Source organism: Dipodomys ordii, unplaced genomic scaffold (genome assembly GCF_000151885.1).
Source record: "Dipodomys ordii isolate 6190 unplaced genomic scaffold, Dord_2.0 Scaffold42, whole genome shotgun sequence".
NCBI lineage: Eukaryota > Metazoa > Chordata > Mammalia > Rodentia > Heteromyidae > Dipodomys > Dipodomys ordii.
This window is the reverse complement of record NW_012267258.1, coordinates 5,268,917-5,289,101: the sequence shown is the minus strand read 5'-3', so window position 1 is coordinate 5,289,101 and position 20,185 is coordinate 5,268,917. Positions and strand designations below refer to the sequence as shown.

Below are 20,185 nucleotides of genomic sequence, written 5' to 3'. Positions count from 1 at the left end.
AGAGACTCCGGGTTTAGGAAACAATTGTCACAGTCACCATCCTTCCCCTCACTGGATTGCATGCTGTAGTTCTAGATGTGGTACAATATGTAAATGTCTTTAGTCCCTTTAAGCATTGGTCTCAGCAGAGAATTTTCTAGATATTTTGGACCTAATGAAACCAGTTTATGGCTTCCCACTTAGGCTTTTTCCTCTGACAGCTTTATGTAACTATAATGGAATAAGACGGACTTGGTGGGAATGAATGGAATTAAAGTGCCGATGCACAGTGAGTTCTGCACAACCCTGACTCATGAAAAGGTGCTCCTTGTAGACAGAAACTTGCTGACTTCCAGTATTGTTATTTTTGTCTGAAGTTCTGTAAATACCTGCTTTAATGTTATCTCTAAGAATTCTATGTAAATAATATAGTCTACAACATAGAGACTGTACAATTCTGTGTTATATTTGTGCCTAGTGCTCTGTTGGCACTTAATAAATTTTAATTAACAAAATTGATAATCGTATAGCAAAGGCATATTTTTCTTCCAAGATTGAGACAGGATGTGACTATATATTAATGAGACTCAGTAATCCAAGCTATACATGAAAATTTGTCTCATTACTTTATAGTCATGCCATGTATGTTTTTTTTAACCATAAAATGACAATAAAACTGATTTTTAAAACGAGTGTTTTGGATAAGTCACTTCTGTCCTGATCTTAATCACCATGATTAAAAGTTTTAAATACCAAGTAAACATATTCTTGATCACCAAACTGCTAAGATGCAAGAGGGGAGCTATAAGATTAACCTGGCACCTGGCACTTTGCTCCTGCATCCACTGTACTATATAGTAAGGTAAAAGAAAACCCACGGAGCCAGGTGCCGGTGGCTCACACCAGTAATCCTAGCTACTCAGGAGGCTGAGATGTGAGGATCATGGTTCAAAGCCAGCCCAGGCAAGAAAGTCCATGAGGCTCTTATCTCCAATAAACCACTCAGAAAACCAAAAGTGGCGCTGTGGCTCAAGTGGTAAAGTGTTTGCCTTGAGCTGAAGAGCTGAGAGACGGCACCCAGGCCTAGAGTTCAAGCCCCATGCCAAAAAAAAAAGGGGGGGGGGATTTGACTTACTGCCATACTGTACATTATTTGGGAACACAAAAAGTCACATCAACAGTTTAACATAAGGTCCACAAGGCACCCAAAGCAGGCAGTGAAAGGAACACAGCTAACACCAATTACAGCCACTAGTAACTCTAATGCTGCTTGTAACTAGATGTCACGTGTCTGATTCCTCTGTTCTTACTGGTCCAGCAGTGCACTGAGTAGGAACAAAAACAGGCTACGTCCAGGTCATAGACTAAGGTATACAAATAATTTCCTTTTGACAAGTAGACCGTAAGTCCTTAGTTCCTATGGATTTCAGCCTGAACCATGCTTGTATCTTATATTTATCTAGCTTTGTAAATATGATAATACATGTAACTTAAGGGTCACTACTTTGGAGCTCTATTAATTGCTGGACAGCAGCTTGACTACACACTGCCTCCTCTCCTTTTGTTGGCCCTGTGTCTTTTAACGCATAGGTAGACTTGCACTGGGATCCTCTTGGTGTGTCTCCCATAGCTAACAAGCATGTGCTAACTTGCCTAGCCACTGGCTGAGATGAGGTCTTGTCCATTCTTTTTTCCTGAGCTGATCCCCCACTGTACGTCACCCCCAAGTCTGCTTGCCATGCCTGCTCAAACGCTAACCCATCAAAGACTCCAATGCCACACAGCACTAAGTTTCTGTTAGAAGGGAAAACTTACAAACATTACTAAAAGGAATAAAATTAGAAGATTGGGAAGTTTAATAGGTTTCATTTGATAAGGAAAGTAGTAAGACTTTCAAGGAGCTTTTTTTTTTTTTCCAGTTGTGGGGTTTGAACTCTGTGCCTGAGTGCTGTCCCTCAGCTCTTCAGCTCAAGGCTACAGCTCTACCCACTTGAGCCACAGCACCACTTCTGGCTTTTTTCTTTTTGCTTATGTGGTGCTGAGGAATCGAACCCAGGGCCTCAGGCATGGGAGGCAAGCTATCTACCACTGAGCCACCTCCCCAGCCCTGTTTATATATATATATATATATATATATATATATATATATATATATTTTTTTTTTTTTTTTGGTCGTGGAGCTTGAACTCTGGGCCTGGGCGCTGTCCCTCAGCTCTGCAGCTCAAGGCAAGCGCTCTACTACTTGAGTCACCTTCCCAGCCGGAGAAATGTCTTTTAATGAGACCAAACTGGCTATGACAAATGGAGGAAGGGTGAGGTTATTCGATGTGCATTATGTAAAAATTGAACAGGGATGGGAGGGAGAAAATGGAGGAGAATGGGTAGGTGGGACATTGATCAACATACATTGTACTCATAACCTGACTTAAGAATTGAAACCCCTTTGTACACTACGGAAAAAAAAAAAAAAACTTGGCCATTAGAAATCTGACAGGCCTAATAGTTCCAAGCAATCTTCAAAGACTGACTACAGGCAGAATTAACTATCACAACTTTCACAAATACACAAACAAACCAGATCAAAATGACAGGTTTTCAGACAAAAAACAATGATACTGATGTTGATAAATACAAAAGGGCTCTTTACGAAGTGTAGTCTGGAAATCAGTGGGTAACACATTTGCTTGAGGGGCTTTGGAATCTTGGGGACTGTACGTTTGGCGAGAATCTGACTGTTGGGATTGCACTTAATGATTCAAATGGTCTAAGTAATGAAAGACACCAGACCAGGTGGCTGCCTGAAACAGACGATTTTGGCAATCGTTGGAAATCTGATTCTCATTTTAGATAAAAATTGGTATGATTTGAATAACAATAAAGCCAGGTGGGGGGGGGGAAGGGGGGCTCACACCTGTAATCCTAGCTACTCAGAAGCTGAGATCTGAGGGTCTAGGCTCAAAGCCAGCCGGGGCAGGAAAAGTCTGGGAGACTCTTATATCCAATAAACCAATCAGTAGCACTGTGGCTCAAGAGGTAGAGCCCTGGCCTTGACCTGAAGAGCCTGAGGGACAGCACCCAGGCCCAGCATTCAAGCCCCACAACCGACAAAAAAAATTAAATACAAAAAGCACACTTTTAAATCTGCACAAAACAACCACTTTCATATGGAGATGGCACATTTGTTGCATAAATTTGTTTCAAATTCCAATCAAAAGCACCTTTTATGCCACGCATAATTACTTTTCAGTATGGCTTCCCCATATTTATAAGTTGCTTTTCTTTTGCCCATTGGGACTAGATTGACACAAGGAAAGGGATAAGGAATGGTAGAAATGAGGCGAGATATGGTTGTTTTTGTTCAAAGGAGTTCTGCTGTAAAGCTTGTTCACAATGTGATATGTAGGAATTACATTGCTAAGAGCAAACATTTAATGTTAGTTGAAGTAAAAGACTCATTTAGAAATCTGAAGGGCAAACTAGGAAACTAGGAAAGGTGTAGCATCTCACTGACTGATTATAAAAGCTTCATGTAATGAGACAATAAAAATAGATATATAATGGAAATAAAAATAGATATTAGCCAGATGCTGGTGGCTCACGCCTATAATCCTAGCTACTCAGGAGGCTGAGATCTGAGGATCGAAGTTCAAAGCCAGCCTGGGCAGGAAAGTCCGTGAGACTCTTATCTCCAATAAACCACTTTAAAGCCGGAAGTGGCGCTGTGGCTTAAGTGGTAGAGCGCTAGCCTTGAGCGGAAGAGCTGAGGGACAGAGCCCAGGCCCACGACTGACAAAAAAAAAAGGCCAAGATCTGAGGATTGAGGTTCAAAGCCAACCCAGACAGGAAAACCTGAGACTTTTGTCTCCAATTAATGCAAAAACCAACAAGTGGTAGAACACCCATTTTAAGCATGTAAGACAGTGCCCAGACCCTTGAGTTCAAGTCCCAGTATAAACGACGATTATTGTTCCTAGTGACAGACTGCTGAGTAGGCTGAGAGAAGCGGTGCTGGTCCTTCACAAGCAAAAGGAACTCTGGCCAGCTGGACTAGGAGATGATGGCTGAGAGAAGAGGCTCCTGGGAGGTCTGGTTCCGGCACAACTGTGGCCTTGGCAAGGGCCCTTACGTTCGCTTTGTTCCAGCTCTGTGACCTCAGTAACAGCTTACCTTCCCGGGTTAGGCAAAGGAGGGGAACAGCAAGCTCTCAGCACGAAGGCAGTACTCGGTGCTTGCTACCAACTGTAACCCAGGCTGGATTTGCAAGAGCCGAGGACATACAATTGGCTACTAGACCAAAGGAAAGACTGGTGAATGTGGCTCAGAAAAAGCAATGCTAGGGTGCCAACTCTGAACGCCCCAAGTCCTTTAGGCAAGAAATGAAAACTTTTTAATTTTTGGTCAGTCGTGGGGCCTGAACTCTGGGCCTGGGTGCTGTCCCTCAGCTCTTCAGCTCAGGGCTAGCGCTCCACCACTTGAGCCACAGCGCCACTTCTGGCTTTTTCCGCTTATGTGGTGTTGAGGAATCGAACCCAGGGCCTCATGCATGCAAGGCAAGCGCTCTACCACTGAGCCACCTTCCCAGCCAAGAAATGAATAAAAACTTGTTGCACTGTATGTGGCCACATATGCTGTAATCCCAGATGTTTAGGAGATGGAGATAGGAGGATTTGGGCCTCCAGCAGGTCCCAGTCAAAAGCTCTAAGACCCTATTTAAAACAAACTACAGCAAAGTGGGGGCTGGAGGCTTGACTTGCAAGCTAGGTGGAGTTCAATTTCCCCACCACATTAAAAGCACACACATCCCAATAGATGGGTTCCTCTAAGAGTTAGGCCGGGTGCCAGTGGCTCATGCCTGTAATCCTAGCTACTCAGAAGGCTGAGATCCAAAGGATCAAGTTTTGAGGTCAGGCAGCAAAGGCCATGGGACTCCACCACCAATTCACAAGCAAAAACCCAGGCTGGAGTCATGGCTCAAGCAGTAGAGCACCAACTAAGAAAGCCGAGCACAAACTCAACTCCTGGAGTTCAGCCTGTGTATTGGCACACTGGCATGGGGGGGTGGGGAGTTTGGCCAGGCACTGGTGGCTCATACCTGTAATCCTAGCTATTTGGGAGGCTGAGATATGAGAATCATGATTCCAAGCCAGCCTGGGCAGGAGTTAGCCGACTTTGTCTCCAATTAACCAGCAAAAAGGCAGGAGAAGCTGTGGATCAAATGGTAGAACACCAGCTTTGAGCCAAAAAGCTCAGGGACAGTGCCCAGGTTGTGTGCTCAGCCTCACAACCTCTTTCCCCCAGAAAGTCTGATTGTACCTTCGACTACTGTAATTATGCCAAATGTCTTTTTTTTCTACAAAAGATGTTAATTTTCCCATGTAGCTAGGGTTTAATGTTATGTAAAGTTAGATAAAAGCTTCATAAAAGATGTGTGTGTGTGCACATGTGCATCTCAGGTGCTGTTGTTGCTTCTGCAAACAGAGAATTCAAAAGATTTAAATATAAGCTGTGAGCTAATTACATTCCTCTAACCATAGAGCTGTGATCCACGGGGATCTAAAAAAGATACCAAGTGATTTGATTCTTGGCTGCATATTAGACCTTAGATCTAAAATATACCAATCCAGGATATGGATCAGCAGTGGGTCTGCACACTGCCTTGTCTGAAGTCCTCCAAGTTATCCTAAATATGCAGCTCATGCAAAAGCCACTGGATAAATTTCATTTCCTCCTCATCCAAAAGGAAATTGAGAAAAGCAGCCCTGAGCCTGGGGAAATTTCATCTGTCCTTCACTCAGCCCCTGCAGCATCTCTGCAAGGGAGGGCTAGTCCACTCCACAGGTAAGTACTGCAGCTCAGTACTTACCTAGAGCTCAGTACTTACCACTGGAGCTAGGTTCCCTGTGAGCTTTAAAGCATCGCTTTAAAGGCTAGACACCCTCCTCTCTATTGGTCAGCACGAGGAGGGGCGTGCTCAAGCTGATGGCTTGGGAGTTACATCCTGACAAGTGTCAGGATTTTCAGGCCACAAAGCCAGTTGGTGCCCATCCTGGACACAGGCATAAGGCCATGCTCCTCCCCAGCGAACACAGGCCTGCACAGCTCAACCTGGCAAGTAAGGCAGGGTCCAACTCCCTAGCTGTGCCTTTACTCCTTTTCCCACTTTCTACTTTTTGGATCCATTTTTGTTCCATAACGAATGAGGAGGCTAAAGAAAAGCACTGAAGGACGCACATTGCTCTGTATTTTGGGTCCTTTTGAAGTTCTCTTAAAGACAGGGTACTGTCTCTATTATATTTAGTATTACAGGAAGAGTATCTTTCCTCTGCAAACATTTTCAGTAATTGCTTGATTATTCCTTCACATTCCCAGATTATCTGAACAACCTTCCTCTAATTGCCCATTATTTTTTTTTAAACTGGACCAAGAAATGAAGGCTTATTATGTGTATCTTCAAATAGCCTATCAACAAAATCATATAAATCTGCATTCCCACCACTAGTGTTTGATCATTGTCTTTCTGCCAGCATTATAATCAGCTGAACAAAATTATGTTAACTGGTAAGGCTGAGCACCAATTTTACCAAATCTCTGGTTTTCTGTTCAGCTTTTCTGTTCAGTGACACCAAACATGGGGTCACAAATGTCAGGCACCTTACTACTTAGCTGGATTTCCAAACCCCCTTAAACATCTAAACAATCTTTCCAAAACACAAATTGGATCTTCTCAGATAATTTTACTTTGCAGAAAACACTGTCTGAGAAACTAGTCAGCCTGCCTTATTTGCAGTTTATTACAGCTTGCACCTATCACAGCCAAAATTCAGAAGAACTTTAAAAATCAAATTTCAAAAACAAACTGTTTTCATTCCCACGCATGCATTACACAGCTCAGTTGACAAGCTCTCATGCAGGTCCACACTACGGTCAATGGTATTTAAATTATGACCTACTACTGCCTTTTCCTTGGCCTTAAATTTGTAAAAGTGCAGCATGCCTCCTAAATAGGGCCCAAAATGCAAGATAAAGGTGAATATGCTTAGTTTAAAAGACAGCATCTCTAAGAAGAGTTGGGTGACGCTGTGGCCAAAATAAAGTACTTAACGTTGCAGCCCGAGTGCTCATCCTTCCTCCTCAGTCCATTCTCCCGGAAACCAAGCGCACTGCATACATACATACATCTCAGCGTCACCAGGCCATCTCATGCCAGAGACTTTTTGCCCCTACCATTCTCCCAAACTCATCCTTTTTTTTATTATACCCATCTTTGGCTCCTTTGTTGTTTTACGGATTTTTTGGTGGGTGGGGGAAGATACTTGGGTTTGACCCAGGATCTTGCACTTGCTAGGTGGAAGGCTGTATTATTTTCACTGCTGGACTTACCCTTCAGTTCAAGCTGACAATCTTACCTCCAGGGGCCCTGCTCTAACCATGCTTCGAGTCCACCTCATGGCCCCATTCTCTGCACCCACAGATATACTGTGGCTGTGGCTTTTTACACTGCAGCCACATGAAGCTCCATGGTGACAACTGTGCCCTCACTCTTCTCATGCACAGAGCTCCATCCTGACGCTAGCTGTTAAGTAATGGCAGGATAAGCAAAACTGCTTCTGGAAGACTGGGTGTACAAGTGTCTACAGACAACACACGCAAAGTTAAGACTACAAAAAAGACGGCAAATGGCACCAAGATTGCAAACTCAAGAGCCAGCCCACTTTGCTGTACAAAGAAGCCTTTACACAGATGAAAGCAGTTGTCTGGAGAGAATGAAAATCAGGTGAGAAGAGGAAAGAAATTAAGGATGGTTTCAAGACTAAAGGTTTCATGCTTCCAGATAACAAACACAAGTACTATAATGCACAAAAACACTAGACAACTGTTAATCCTTAATGCATCTCAATTTTCCCAAAAATAATTACTATAAATTGGGACTTATAAATTGAATAATAAGTGCTTCAGAGTGACCAGAAGAATGGGCTATTTACTGTACTATTCTCTAGGGCACAATCCTGACAATACACATGAGGAATATAAAGAATTCCTGACACACAGCACAGTCAGTCCGATGAACACCAAAATCTTATGAACAAGGCTGATCCCATGTGATCAGTAGTTTGTTTTTTTTTTGGTGCTGATCACAGGGCTTGAACTCAGGGTCTGCACACTGTCCTTGAGCTTTTTTGCTCATCACAGCTCCACTTCTGGATTTTTTGGTGGTTAACTGAAGGTAAGTCTCTCATGAACTTTCCTACCTGGGCTGTCTTTGAATCTTGTTCCTCAGATCTTAGCTTTCTGAGTAGCTAGGATCACTGGCATGAGCCACTGCCCACTGGCACCCAGCTCAGTACCAGTTTTTAAGGTAGGACTAGAGATGGCCTACAAGCAGAGAACCAAATTAATATATTCTTTTCAGAGAACAAATTGGCAGCATTTATTCAAGTTATCATGTACAATCCTAAAATTCAAGGTGAACTAATACACCAAAACTGAAGGAATATTTCTGTTATCAGTTTCTAGTAACTAAAACCTACAACTAACTTAAATGCCATATCTAAAGAGCAGAACCTAGCCACTATGCAACAGAGTGTTTGTGAATACTGATACAGTCTACAATTTTTTTAACAGAGTAATATACAGAATAATTTAGAGTATAACTTACATGTTGGAACAAAGATCTATGAACTCTATTTTCCTACAACTTTAAAAAAGTTTTGTATGGGCTGGGAAGGTGGCTCAGTGGTAGAGCGCTTGCCTTGCATGCCTGAGGCCCTGGGTTCGATTCCCCAGCACCACATAAGCAGAAAAAATAAAAAGCCCGAAGTGGCGCTGTGGCTCAAGTGGTAGAGTGCTAGCCTTGAGCTGAAGAGCTGAGGGACAATGCCTAGGCCCAGAGTTCAGGCCCCACAACTGGACCCAAAAAAACAAAAACAAACAAAAAAAGTTTTGTAGCCAGATGTTGGTGGCTCACACCTATAATTAAGTTTCTCATTTCAAAGCCAGCTTGGGCAGGAAAATCCACAGACTCTTATCTTCAATTAACTTTCAAGAAAAAACAAACAAACATACCTACAAAAATTTTATAAATGCACTGAAGAATCTGAGAAGAAACAAGAAATTTCTGGCAGTTCTCTCTGGATAGAAAAAAGAAATCAGCTTAAGAAAACAAGTTTATGCCAATGATTGGATTTTTCTAGTACACAATAAATATTTCTATTTTAAATTTTTATGGGAAACTTACTGATTAACCAAGATACTGTGACTTTTTAGGAATTATTCTCAAGTAACAAACAATCTGAAATGGACAAAGATTTATCTGTACACATTTCCATATAAACATGTTAATAAAATTTGCATTTACAAAGTCACTGGTATTTATAAAAAACAATACCCACCAGTACTGAATCAAGAGTGTATTTGTGGAACAAAATACTATACGTCCTCTAAAAGTCACGGTATTATCTCTTGTGAACACAGAATATTCTCACTAACTTGAAAGGTAAGGGCAAGGCCACAGGCTGGGTGGGCCAGTAGTAAAAGCTGTCCCTTCCAGTAGGACTACAAGTGATTCTGCTTCTGTTGTTTTCAGTTCATCTCCTGATAAACTAAGATTTTTCTAACTGCCTAAAATGATCAGGTACTTAGGGAAAATGCTATTAAAATATATGCTCAAAACCATCTCTACACTTGCTTACAAACTAAGCTGAATGGTGAAAATGTGACCTGATACCTAAGCTTTTGGTATGAATTCTTTTGGTATGAATTCAAGATAAACTTCAACACATTTGGTAATGATGCAAAAGTCATCATTTCTCAGGAAACTTAATAAAATGTTAAAGACATTACTTTGTTTAACAAAGGAATTTATTAGAAAATATTACACACTACATATTTGCTTCAGAGTATTGTTTCAGTAGACAGCACTCCATCCAACCTCAAACTACAATTTCTTAGACCCTGCCCCAACCACTGTGCTTCTGAAGCTGCATTTTGGGATGAAACATTCAAGCAGTACACATTTGTAGGCATTTAAGGAAGATGTAATGGAGAACATGTGGTAATGACCAGCATGACAACAATCATAGGAGTTTTGGAATATTGAAGTAATGGGTACCTACTATTATGTCTCAAAACTCTAGGCATGTCAAAAGCCTAAAATACCAGCCAATGTGGCTATTAAGTTAAAAGAGTCAAGGTTCCAAAGATCAATATCATAACCAAACCTTGAAGAAAATGAGCAATCTGTAATTCTATAGTTTATAGCAGTTTCTAAACTATTTTTGATAAAGTTTGGATACATGCAAAATTAACGCAAATTTCTGAAAAAGAAACAAGAATGAGGAATGTAAAAGCAACAAATTGTTTTTTAAAAAAATACACAAGGCATGCACCAATTCACTTTTTAAAAGTTCAATTCTAATCAAGTTAACATTCTTCACCAGCTATTGTAAATACAGCCCAGATACAGAACACAACAAACTTGCTATTTTTAAGAATGGTGGAAATTCTGGAGAGCCAAAGGTATGAGCCCACAACTCTTCAAAATACCACCTAGTATTTCTTCAAAACCCCAGAGTTTATTTGCAAAATCTAATACAAAGATTATTTTCAAATATCATTCAATTCTCAAATGTCTCTGAAGGAAAATGAAAGAAAAGCACACATTCATCAGCTTAGAAACAGCAGTTTGCCATCAAATTTCCAAACTACCACTAACTCAAAGACTGCCAGTTCACACCATCATTTTTTTTGAGGTTCTGATCTGGAACAAATGAAAAGATGTGGGCTGGTCATCTGAAAGGCTGTCTTTATGTCTTAGTAAGAGAAACAGACTTCCAAACAGAATTCTAAACTTCGTTCCCCATCATAATCTAAACATACTTTAATTTAAAATATATATCAGTAAAACACCATATACAAATGCCCAGAAATGTAGAATGAAGATCAAAAATGATTTGAAAATTTTTTTTAGGATTAGAATCATTACCTAATATAGCTTACTAACTAACTAGCACAATCACCAGATGGGAACAACATTTCAAAGTATTTCCACCTATCAAAGCTAGCACCAGGAAAATATTACGCACAAAAAACCAACATAATCATTAATTCAGAAAGCACAAATCTACAGAATATTGCTCTAGCGAAAGGGTCTGTCTCACTGAGGTGTATATTTACCTGGGATCCATTAATATATAATCTTAACATCTTCCCAGTTACTTGGTATCTATTGAAAACTGTTACTGGAATGAAAGACAGTTTATCATGAAAGAATTCCTTTTTTCTTTCCAGAAATGAAATAGTGGTCCTAAACTTACCTTTCATAAAAATTAACATCTAAAAAAACCAAAAAAACTTGGTCTTTGAAAACCTAAATAAAACTCCATTACTTAATTTTCCTCTCCTTTTATCAAATAAAAGTTTTAATGTCTATAATTCTACAACATAGGTGATAATCACGAATTTCATTTATCATAAAGCATTTGAAGACATCTTGAATGGGTATAACAGTCCATCAGTGATTATAGACAGAACAACATCAACCTGAAGCCAGTGAAATAAGTCTTGAAATTCTACCTTAAGTCCCAAGGAAGGAGAAGGGTCCCCACTAAGAACAACTATCTAACGGGAACAAATAATTTATCATCTCTGATGGGTCAAGAGAACATAATTTCTGACTAGACAAAAATTTTCAAAATGAGTCTTCTAAAAATTCAACAGATTTTCAACTGCCAAAATTACAATCTAGTAAATCAAACTGCTTCATCTCAACTGGGGGGAAAAAAGGCACAAAGAAAACCAAGCAGCAGAAGCTTTATTTGGTGATACAACAGGAAGAGGGTCTCAAAGTTGTGAACACTAAATTTTAGTATTGTGATGATGTTTGCTATCTAAGCAATTTATTTCAGATATGTACTTTAAAAATACACATTAGGAACCCTGCAATTGGTCTATTAATATTAGAAATATTTTAATGGTAATACATTATTTAACTTTCTATAATTAAATTCATAAAGATTACACTTTATAGCTTGACAGAATAAATGCAATATATATACATATATATGTGTATATATATATGTATTGTCTTCCAAAACCAGTGCTCTTAGAAGTTTCTAATTTATGCACTCCATGATTTCAATAAAAAAGCTGTACATCCTCTAGTATCCACACTATAACACAATCCTAGTAAAAATGCACATTCCATTAAACCCTTTATTTTCCCTTGAATTTGCTTTATTTGAGGGGAGAGGTTAAAGAAATTGCAGTGCAGAACTATATTTATTTAGAACAAAACATTATATTCTACATTAAAAAAAATAATGTTTATCAAAACCAGATTTCAGTCACAGTTATGATTCTCAGGTAAGGGTACATGTTGAATTGCACTTGGCAGGTGTCTTGGCAATGTCCTTTACAGCTCTCCCCATTTCAGCCTATGTTTTTTTCAGTAGTCACGGGTTCTTCCAGAGTTTTCTTTTGGCTCCCCTTCCGTGAATATTTGTATTTGTCTACATAGGCTTTAACCAGATTTGCCACTTTAGCAGAATTTACTTCTCCACTCTTACTATGACAAACCTAAGGAAAAAGGGGGGAAAACTTTTTTCATGCTTAAAGAGATTAAGCAAAATGGAAAGCTTTGTGAAACACCCAGCCAGACAGCACAATTATTTTCATTTTGCAGATTTCATAGACTTAATTAAAAGGTAAAAAAGCAGACAAGAATTAGTTAGAGCTAGCTTTTATTAATTAAATTTAAGCATTATTTTATTAAGATAGAAATGGGCTAAAAAAGTAACATGCACATAACTCCACTAAAACTATAACTTACTTTATCTACTGCTTTCCGTACAATCTCTTTATACTCTTCCTTGGTGATATCTTTGTTTTGGTAAAATGGCTTAATAGCCAATTTTACCTCCTGGGCAGCTTTTTCTTGAATTTGCAATTTCTGATGAAAAGAAAATGGGTAATTATTATTTGCCAATCACATAGTTTCAAGAAATACCTTTTAAAAATACAAAATTGAAAAACTGCACATTTCTAGTATTAAACCAAACTCTTCACATGTAAGACAAACAAAATTATTTACTAACATATATTAAATATTTCTAAAAATAAATATGTAATATTACTAGTAAATCACAAAGTATTAAAAAATCTAGATAGAACCTTTCAAAAAGTATTGGATTTGAAGACTCAAAATGCAATTTCCTACACCACTCATACAATAAAATGCAATTTTTTTCATCTTTATCACATACAGAATTATCATATACAGGTTGCTCTCAACCTTGAACTTGCCTTGTCTGTCTTCGAGCTATCTGCGCTGGCTTCCACTGTAACACTTACTTTGCTTTCTGCCAATTTTACAGCAGCATTAGAGGCTTTGCTGTGACTTGATGACGGAGTATTACCAGAACTTGGTCCCTGAACTGTTCCCATACTTCCTGGGGCTGCTGTCGGAGCAGGCAAGACTGGTGTACTCATGTTATTACTTACATGAGAAGCACTAGGTATACCCTGTTTTAAAGAGTCATCATCAGTTAATGAATTACTTGTACGCAATACAAGTCTTTTAGTCACGTATTATGAATTATATTGAGACATACAATTCAACCTTAGTACTTAAAAGAAATGCCTAATTCAAGTCAACTGTATATAAAAGACCCTTTGAAAATAATGAACATATTTGTAAACAAAGTCTTATTTAAATATGTCAAGATGACTTTTTGTAAAATAAAAGATCAGAGCCCCCCTAGTAGTTAGGATTACGGGTATGAGTCACTGGTGCCCAGATCCATGATGACTTTTAAATTATTATACATGCACTGCACTGTTCTCAAAGCAACATGAAAAACATTTAAACAGTATTTAAAGAATCCTGGGAGGCTCTTTAAGAATTTAAACTAACGTTAAATGTCCCCATTTTAAATATTGGAGAAAATAAAAAAGGGACATTAAGTACTGGAAGGAGCTGACATCAGAAAGAGTACAGGAACCCACATTCTACAGTATCATTTCCCTATCATTCTAAATGTCTTAGTGTCAGGATTCTAGCTTCTGAAGGGCAGGCACAAAACAAACAGCAACACAATGATTGCCTATTATTCTAATTTTCTGTCTCACAGAGGCATGTCTTTTAAGCACCATAAATCCCTGGATATCAACACAGTATTAGATAATAAACATTTATCTTTAGCGTTTATCCAAATAGGGCAATATAAAGCTTTTATCATAGTAGTTAATAATTAACTACTACTATTCTGTCCCAAGAGTTAAAAATATTATCTAAGGAAGGGGGATTTAAGAGTGCTTCATATGGGCTGGGAAGGTGGCTCAGTGGTAGAGCGCTTGCCTTGCATCCACGAAGCCCTGGGTTCAATTCCTCAGCACCACATGAGCAGAAAAAGCCAGAAGTGGCACTGTGGCTCAAGTGGTAGAGCACTAGCCTTGAGCTGAAGAGCTGAGGGACAGTGCCCAGGCCCAGAGTTCAGGCCCCATGACCAAAAAAAAAAAAAAAAGCTTACTTTAATTCTAGCTTGACTCATAATTTGGTCTTTGTGTGTGTGGGGGGGGGGGGGTCTGGTTGTGGGGCCTGAACTCTGGGCCTGGGTGCTGTCCTTCAGCTCTTCAGCTCAGGACTAGCGCTCTACCACTTGAGCCACAGCACCACTTCTGGCTTTTTTTTTCTTTTTGCTTATGTGGTGCTGAGGGATCAAACCCAGGGCCTCAGGCATGCAAGGCAAGCGCTCTACCACTGAGCCACCTTCCCAGCCCTCATAATTTGGTCTTAATCAGACTGAAGAAAAAAAAAAAAACAGCACCATCAAAATTGATTGGCTCTAATGACCTTGCATTATTTGGGAGTTAGAAATGGAGGTTAAACTTTGGGAAAGCAGTATGGAGGTTCCTCAAAAGACTCCACATAGAGCTCCCCTACGACCCAGCAATCCCACTTCTGGACATTTACCCCAGTGATTACAAACAAGGCCATACTAAAGCTACCAGCACAATTTCGTTTATCACAGCATTATTTACCATAGTTAAGCTATGGAACAAACCCAAATGCCCCTCAGTAGATGCATGGATCAAGAAAATGTGATATATGGGTGTGTGTACACACAATGGAATTCTATGCCTCCATCAGAAGAATGACACATCCCCATTTGTTAGAAAATGGAAAGACTTGGAAAAAATTATATTACATGAAGTAAGCCAGGCCCAAAGAAACATAGATCCCATGGTTTCTCTTATTTGCAATAACTAGTATATGTCTGAGACAAGCAGAAAAAGGTCAAAAGCAATGTACATATGACCACATAAGATGATGCTAAATGAAATGAACCCCAAGATAGGGACACAAGAGGTTTTATCTTTCTTGATGTTGTTTCTAATGTATTTATAATGTATTATGTGATTTTTTTTGTTTCTTTTGTATGTTCTTCCCTCACATGTATAACCCCTGTTGTCACTGTATTTGATTCTGGTGCCCTGCATCTTGTATATACATTTTTCTAATTTGGGGAGGGGAAGCGAAATAACAAAATGCTGAAACAAGGATATAGATTGATGTACAAGACACTATGTTGAAAAGGAACTTTACAACTTGTGGGGGGAGGGAGAATTTGGGGAGGTGGGGAGGGAAGGGATGGTAGGAGAAAAACAAAGAGGAGGTAACAATGTTGGATAGGAAATGTACTCATTACCTTACTCATGTAACTGTAACTCTCTGTACAGTATCTTTACAATAAAAAATATATACTAAAAAGAAAATGGAAACTTAAAAAAAAAAGAAATGGAGGTTAAAAAATGACAATCAACTGGATCAGGTGGGATTTATGTAATCAAATAAACAACTATTTCTGAAGGAAACCCCTTTTTTGAACGTTTGTCCCCAACAGCTAAACATTCATAACAATTGTTATTAAATTTGAACTACTAAAAACATACCTGCGACTGGTTTCCATCTGGGTGTGAAGCAATGTAGGTGACTTGTTGGGAGGGCGGGGGTGGGGGTGGGGGTGGGGGTGGTCCCTGAGTTACACTGGCAGTAGCAGCCACCTGCATGAGAGGCACTCCTGTGTGGAGATGCAAGGGTAGCTGAGGATGCATGTTAAATGGACTTCGTTGGAGGTTCATCAAAGGGGCATGAACACCCATTGGATATGGAAAGATATTCATTGGCTGGTGTTGTGCATTCATCTGTTGCGGAATTACGTTCATTTGTGGCTGCATCATATTTATAGGCAGCTGAGAACTGTCAACTTGTTGATTTGTTTGGTCTTTTAGGTTAGAATCTAATCAGAAGAAAAAAATCATATTACAAATCATATTACAAAAGCAAACTACTATTAGTAGTAGTAAAATACCAACTACTAACAGACCCAGTACACCAAACCTCTACTTTTGCTAAAGTCTTGTCATTCCTACAAAATTTACCTAATTTTCTAACCAAAAGAAAACATTCAGAATTATTTTAAAGAATAAATTCACACTATAACATACATCAACATTAGCAAAGAATCAGTTTAAGAAATTACTAGTTTGAAAAATATTTTATAAAACTTAACCGGTTAATAAGGCCAATTTTTAGTATTTTAATAGCCTGTTCTCATGAAATGTTTTTAACAAGAAAAAACAAGGAAAGATAATAATAATTAGTGATTATTGTTGTCTGACAACAATGACCAGTAAAAATACAAATATTCATATCTGAAATACATGAAATAGAAGTTAAATCCTACTGATGAACATTCAAAACTCTTCTACTGTAGCAAATAACAGGTAACAAACAACCTTTGGCAAAAATAGAAGTAAAGGTGGGGTTAAAAAATATTTACATGCTGGGGCTGAGAAGGTGGCTCAGTGGTAGAGTGATTGCCCTGCATGCATGAGGCCTGGGTTCAATTCCTCAGCACCACATAAGCAGAAAAAGCCGGAAGTGGTGCTATGACTCAAGGGGCAGAGCGCTAGCCTTGAGTTCAGGCTCCACAAGCGACAAAAAAATAAATAAATAAAAATATTTACATGCATATATGTATGTATCTATGTATTTATATAGACATTTTGTAAATGAAGTTCCAGTTTTACACTGTAAAAATTACAAATAGGGATCTCAATTCATGTAAGATTAACTTAAAATATTTCTTGAAGTAAAACATCAATAGAAAATACATTACCCTGTTCAGTTGTTTCCTCTTCTTGTCTCATCCATCCAGACTGTGAACCTGAAGAATTCCTCCCACGCCGTGAATAATAGTTCTGTACATCTACTGGCAAATTCTTTCTCACAGCCCAACTAGATGCAGATGTCCATCCTGACCTATCTGCTGGCGTATCAAAGGAAAACTCTTGCTCATTTTTCCGCTTGTAGGGCTGCTGTTCCATATACTTAAAAGAATCGTTCCCTGAACTATTTGAATTACCTGAGAGGGGTTTTCGGTTCTGCCACCTATTTTCATTTTGATCTGTATAGGCAAAACTACCTCTGTATGTGCCTCTGCCTCGGTTACCTCTACCACGGTTAGATACCCAACTCGAACCAAAGTTTTTATTCCAAGAATTCCCTGAATTTTCATTTCTATTTTCTTCCCAGTGGGAATCTTTTAACTTTTCTGGATTTCTGGTCCTTGGGTCAGGCCCAGAATTTATTTTTTCTGTTACCCAACTGGGACAATCATTTCTACATTTGTCAACAGAATTTGGATCGTCAGTATCTAAACTGACATCACTCTTTTCTTTTCTTGTATTTTCATTCTGTTTCTCTGGGTCATTCTTCCTGTAACGATCACTTCCTCGTGGGCACCTCCAACCATCAGTTGTCCATCTTTCCTTCCACCGAGGAGAGTAACTGTCTCTCTCATTTCTGCCAAAAGTTGAACTTTTACTTTTTGTTCTTGATCTTGATGGTGATCGAGAACGAGATCTGGACCTAGACCACCTTCTGGTTCTCCTTTCTCGCTCTCGTTCTCGATCTCGGTCTCTCCTCTGTCCGTCTCTATCACTTTCTCTTTCTCTGCTCCGGGACCTAGACTTTTCTTTTGAGGCATCTTTCACTCTTGACTGAGATCTTCGGTTCTCTCTAGAGGTATCTCTTCTTGGGGATGGTGATTCAGATTTTTTACTTTCCCTAGTGCTATCTCTTTTTGGAGATCTTGACTGAGTGCGCCTCTTTTCTCTTGTCATATCTTTTCTTGGGGACTGGGAGCGAGATTTTCTCCGTCCCCTAGCAGATTCTTTCTTAGGAGAAGGTGATAGAGACTTCTTGCTTTCTTTTCCAGTTTCTCTCTTAGGAGATGGAGACTGAGATCTCTTTTTTTCTTGGGTGGCATCTTTGTTGGGAGACCAAGTAGTAGATGGAGAATGAAATCTAGACTTTCGGGTACGAGGCTTTTTGGTTTTATCTATGGGATCTATTGGGTTTTCAGATGGGTGAGATATTGTTTCAACCTTTACGTTTGTAGGATCAGATGATGTCTGATTAGTTTCAGAACTGTGTGTCACAGAATCTTCACTCAACAGTTTGGAGTCAATATTCACAGATGATTCAATTTCAGATTCATTTTGGTCACTACAAAATGAATCACACTCCATAGGTATCATTTCATTATTGTCCTCACTAAAATGCATCTCGATCTGTTCAATGGGTGTCTGAAGCAACTTCACAGAATTAGGATGCTCAACTGGAGATTCAGTCTTTTCTTTTAAAGATTTGTCTGATTGGATATTATTTCTTTCAGAGTCTTGACTACTACTCATGTTTTCATTTTCTGAAGTATTGCAGGTGGCAGTCATTTCTGCATTTTCAGTTTCAACATTCCCAAGTAACTCAATCTCTGAGCTTTCAATAGATTTATCTACTGTCTGTGTAATTTCACCCTCTGAACATTCTAACTTAGGGCTCTCTACAATTTCTTCTGTTTTCACTGCAGAATCCTTATAATCACTAGTTTCTACTGAGAGATTATCCACTAATTTTTCTTCACTGATCACTGACTCTGAATTCTCAGGAATTCCATCTTGGGAACTAGATACTGCTTGGTATACTTCAGTTTTGGATCCTGAACATGGAAGCAAATCATTTGGAGGACATGTACCTGCCTTCACCTCTGATTCTGAAGATCCAAAAATCTGATGATCATGATTTTCTAATGAATCACTTTCTTTTTCAAAAATATCTTTAGAAACCTCATTTTCTAAACATAAAACTTTATCCTCTATACCTGTATTCTCAAGTTTTTCAATTCCTTCCTCCTCTCCAACAAGCACAGAAGTATCTTGATTACAAGATTTTGAATCTGAAGATTCTAATTTTTCCTCTGAATCATGATTTTCAGTATGTTCCTCATTTTCTCCTGTTTGTTCACCACAACTTTCCAAGCAAACAGACAATTGGTTTTCTACATCTGTTTGCAAGGAACAAACATTACTACTTTCTACATCTGATTGCTGCTCTTTCTCTAATACAGGTGGTGTGTCAGACTCTGTTATTTCTTCCTCCACTGAATCACTAGAAGATGTCTTTTCAGAGGAAGGCACGGACCTCCGAAGCTTCTTTTTCAGTAAAGGTGGTTTTCTTCCTCTTCTAACAGACTTACGTTTTGGAGCCTGTCTTCTTTGCTTTTCTGACTCAACTGGAGAGGAAACACTTTCAGAAGGAATATTGTTACCTGGAGCATCACACCCAGAATTACTTGATACAGGGGATTTCTGAGTCTGACTAACAGTCTCAGCTCTTGTGTTACGTGTAGATCTCCTTGTAGGAGTTGTGGTTGTAGGTTTTCGTCTTGATCCTCTAGTGTTTGATGATCCAGAAGTTTGTTTTTTTTCATCTCCTTCTTGGGTATGTGCTAATGTATAACCTTTGCAAGAAGTACCTGACAATGTTGGGAAAAAAATAACATCAAATTTTTGATGTTTCATTATAGTTCATTTTAGCATAACAAGTATGATGCAGCGAAACAAAATACTGTGAGAGTGAAACTACAAGTATATGGTTACATCAATAGTATGAAGAGCATTCAGCCCTTTAAAAATAGTATGGCATTATGAATAGTATTGTGTATATATTCTAGTTGCAATAATTTGTCACTGGCCAATTATTTAAAGAAGTATCTAAGTTACAACAACTTACTTCACATTTTTCTAGATCAACACATTTACAAGTTAACTAAAAGTTAAAGTTAACTTTTAAAATAGGAAAGTATTT

General features: G+C 38.9%; 2 protein-coding genes across 4 annotated transcripts in view; one reads left to right on the top strand and one right to left on the bottom strand.

The window, feature by feature from the left end:
• Positions 1–672, top strand: part of Arid2 (AT rich interactive domain 2 (ARID, RFX-like)) — a 160,420-nt gene extending 159,748 nt beyond the window's left edge. Inside the window, exon 21 of the mRNA XM_013018715.1 lies at positions 1–672. This exon is cut by the window's left edge and continues 2,317 nt beyond it. The gene's annotated coding sequence lies outside the window, so the exon portion shown is untranslated.
• Positions 673–9,819: 9,147 nt separating this feature from the next.
• Positions 9,820–20,185, bottom strand: part of Scaf11 (SR-related CTD-associated factor 11) — a 76,568-nt gene continuing 66,202 nt past the window's right edge. Inside the window, exons 11-15 of one of the 3 annotated variants that reach the window (XM_013018773.1) lie at positions 17,157–19,853; positions 15,928–16,274; positions 13,279–13,497; positions 12,806–12,925; positions 9,820–12,552 (exon numbers count right to left, since the gene is read on the bottom strand). In XM_013018773.1, coding sequence (XP_012874227.1) covers positions 12,406–12,552; positions 12,806–12,925; positions 13,279–13,497; positions 15,928–16,274; positions 17,157–19,853 — 3,530 coding nt within the window. In that variant the 3' untranslated portion in view covers positions 9,820–12,405. The remainder of the gene's footprint in view (positions 12,553–12,805; positions 12,926–13,278; positions 13,498–15,927; positions 16,275–17,156; positions 19,854–20,185) is intronic. The other 2 variants (XM_013018774.1, XM_013018775.1) reach the window with 2 other exon arrangements.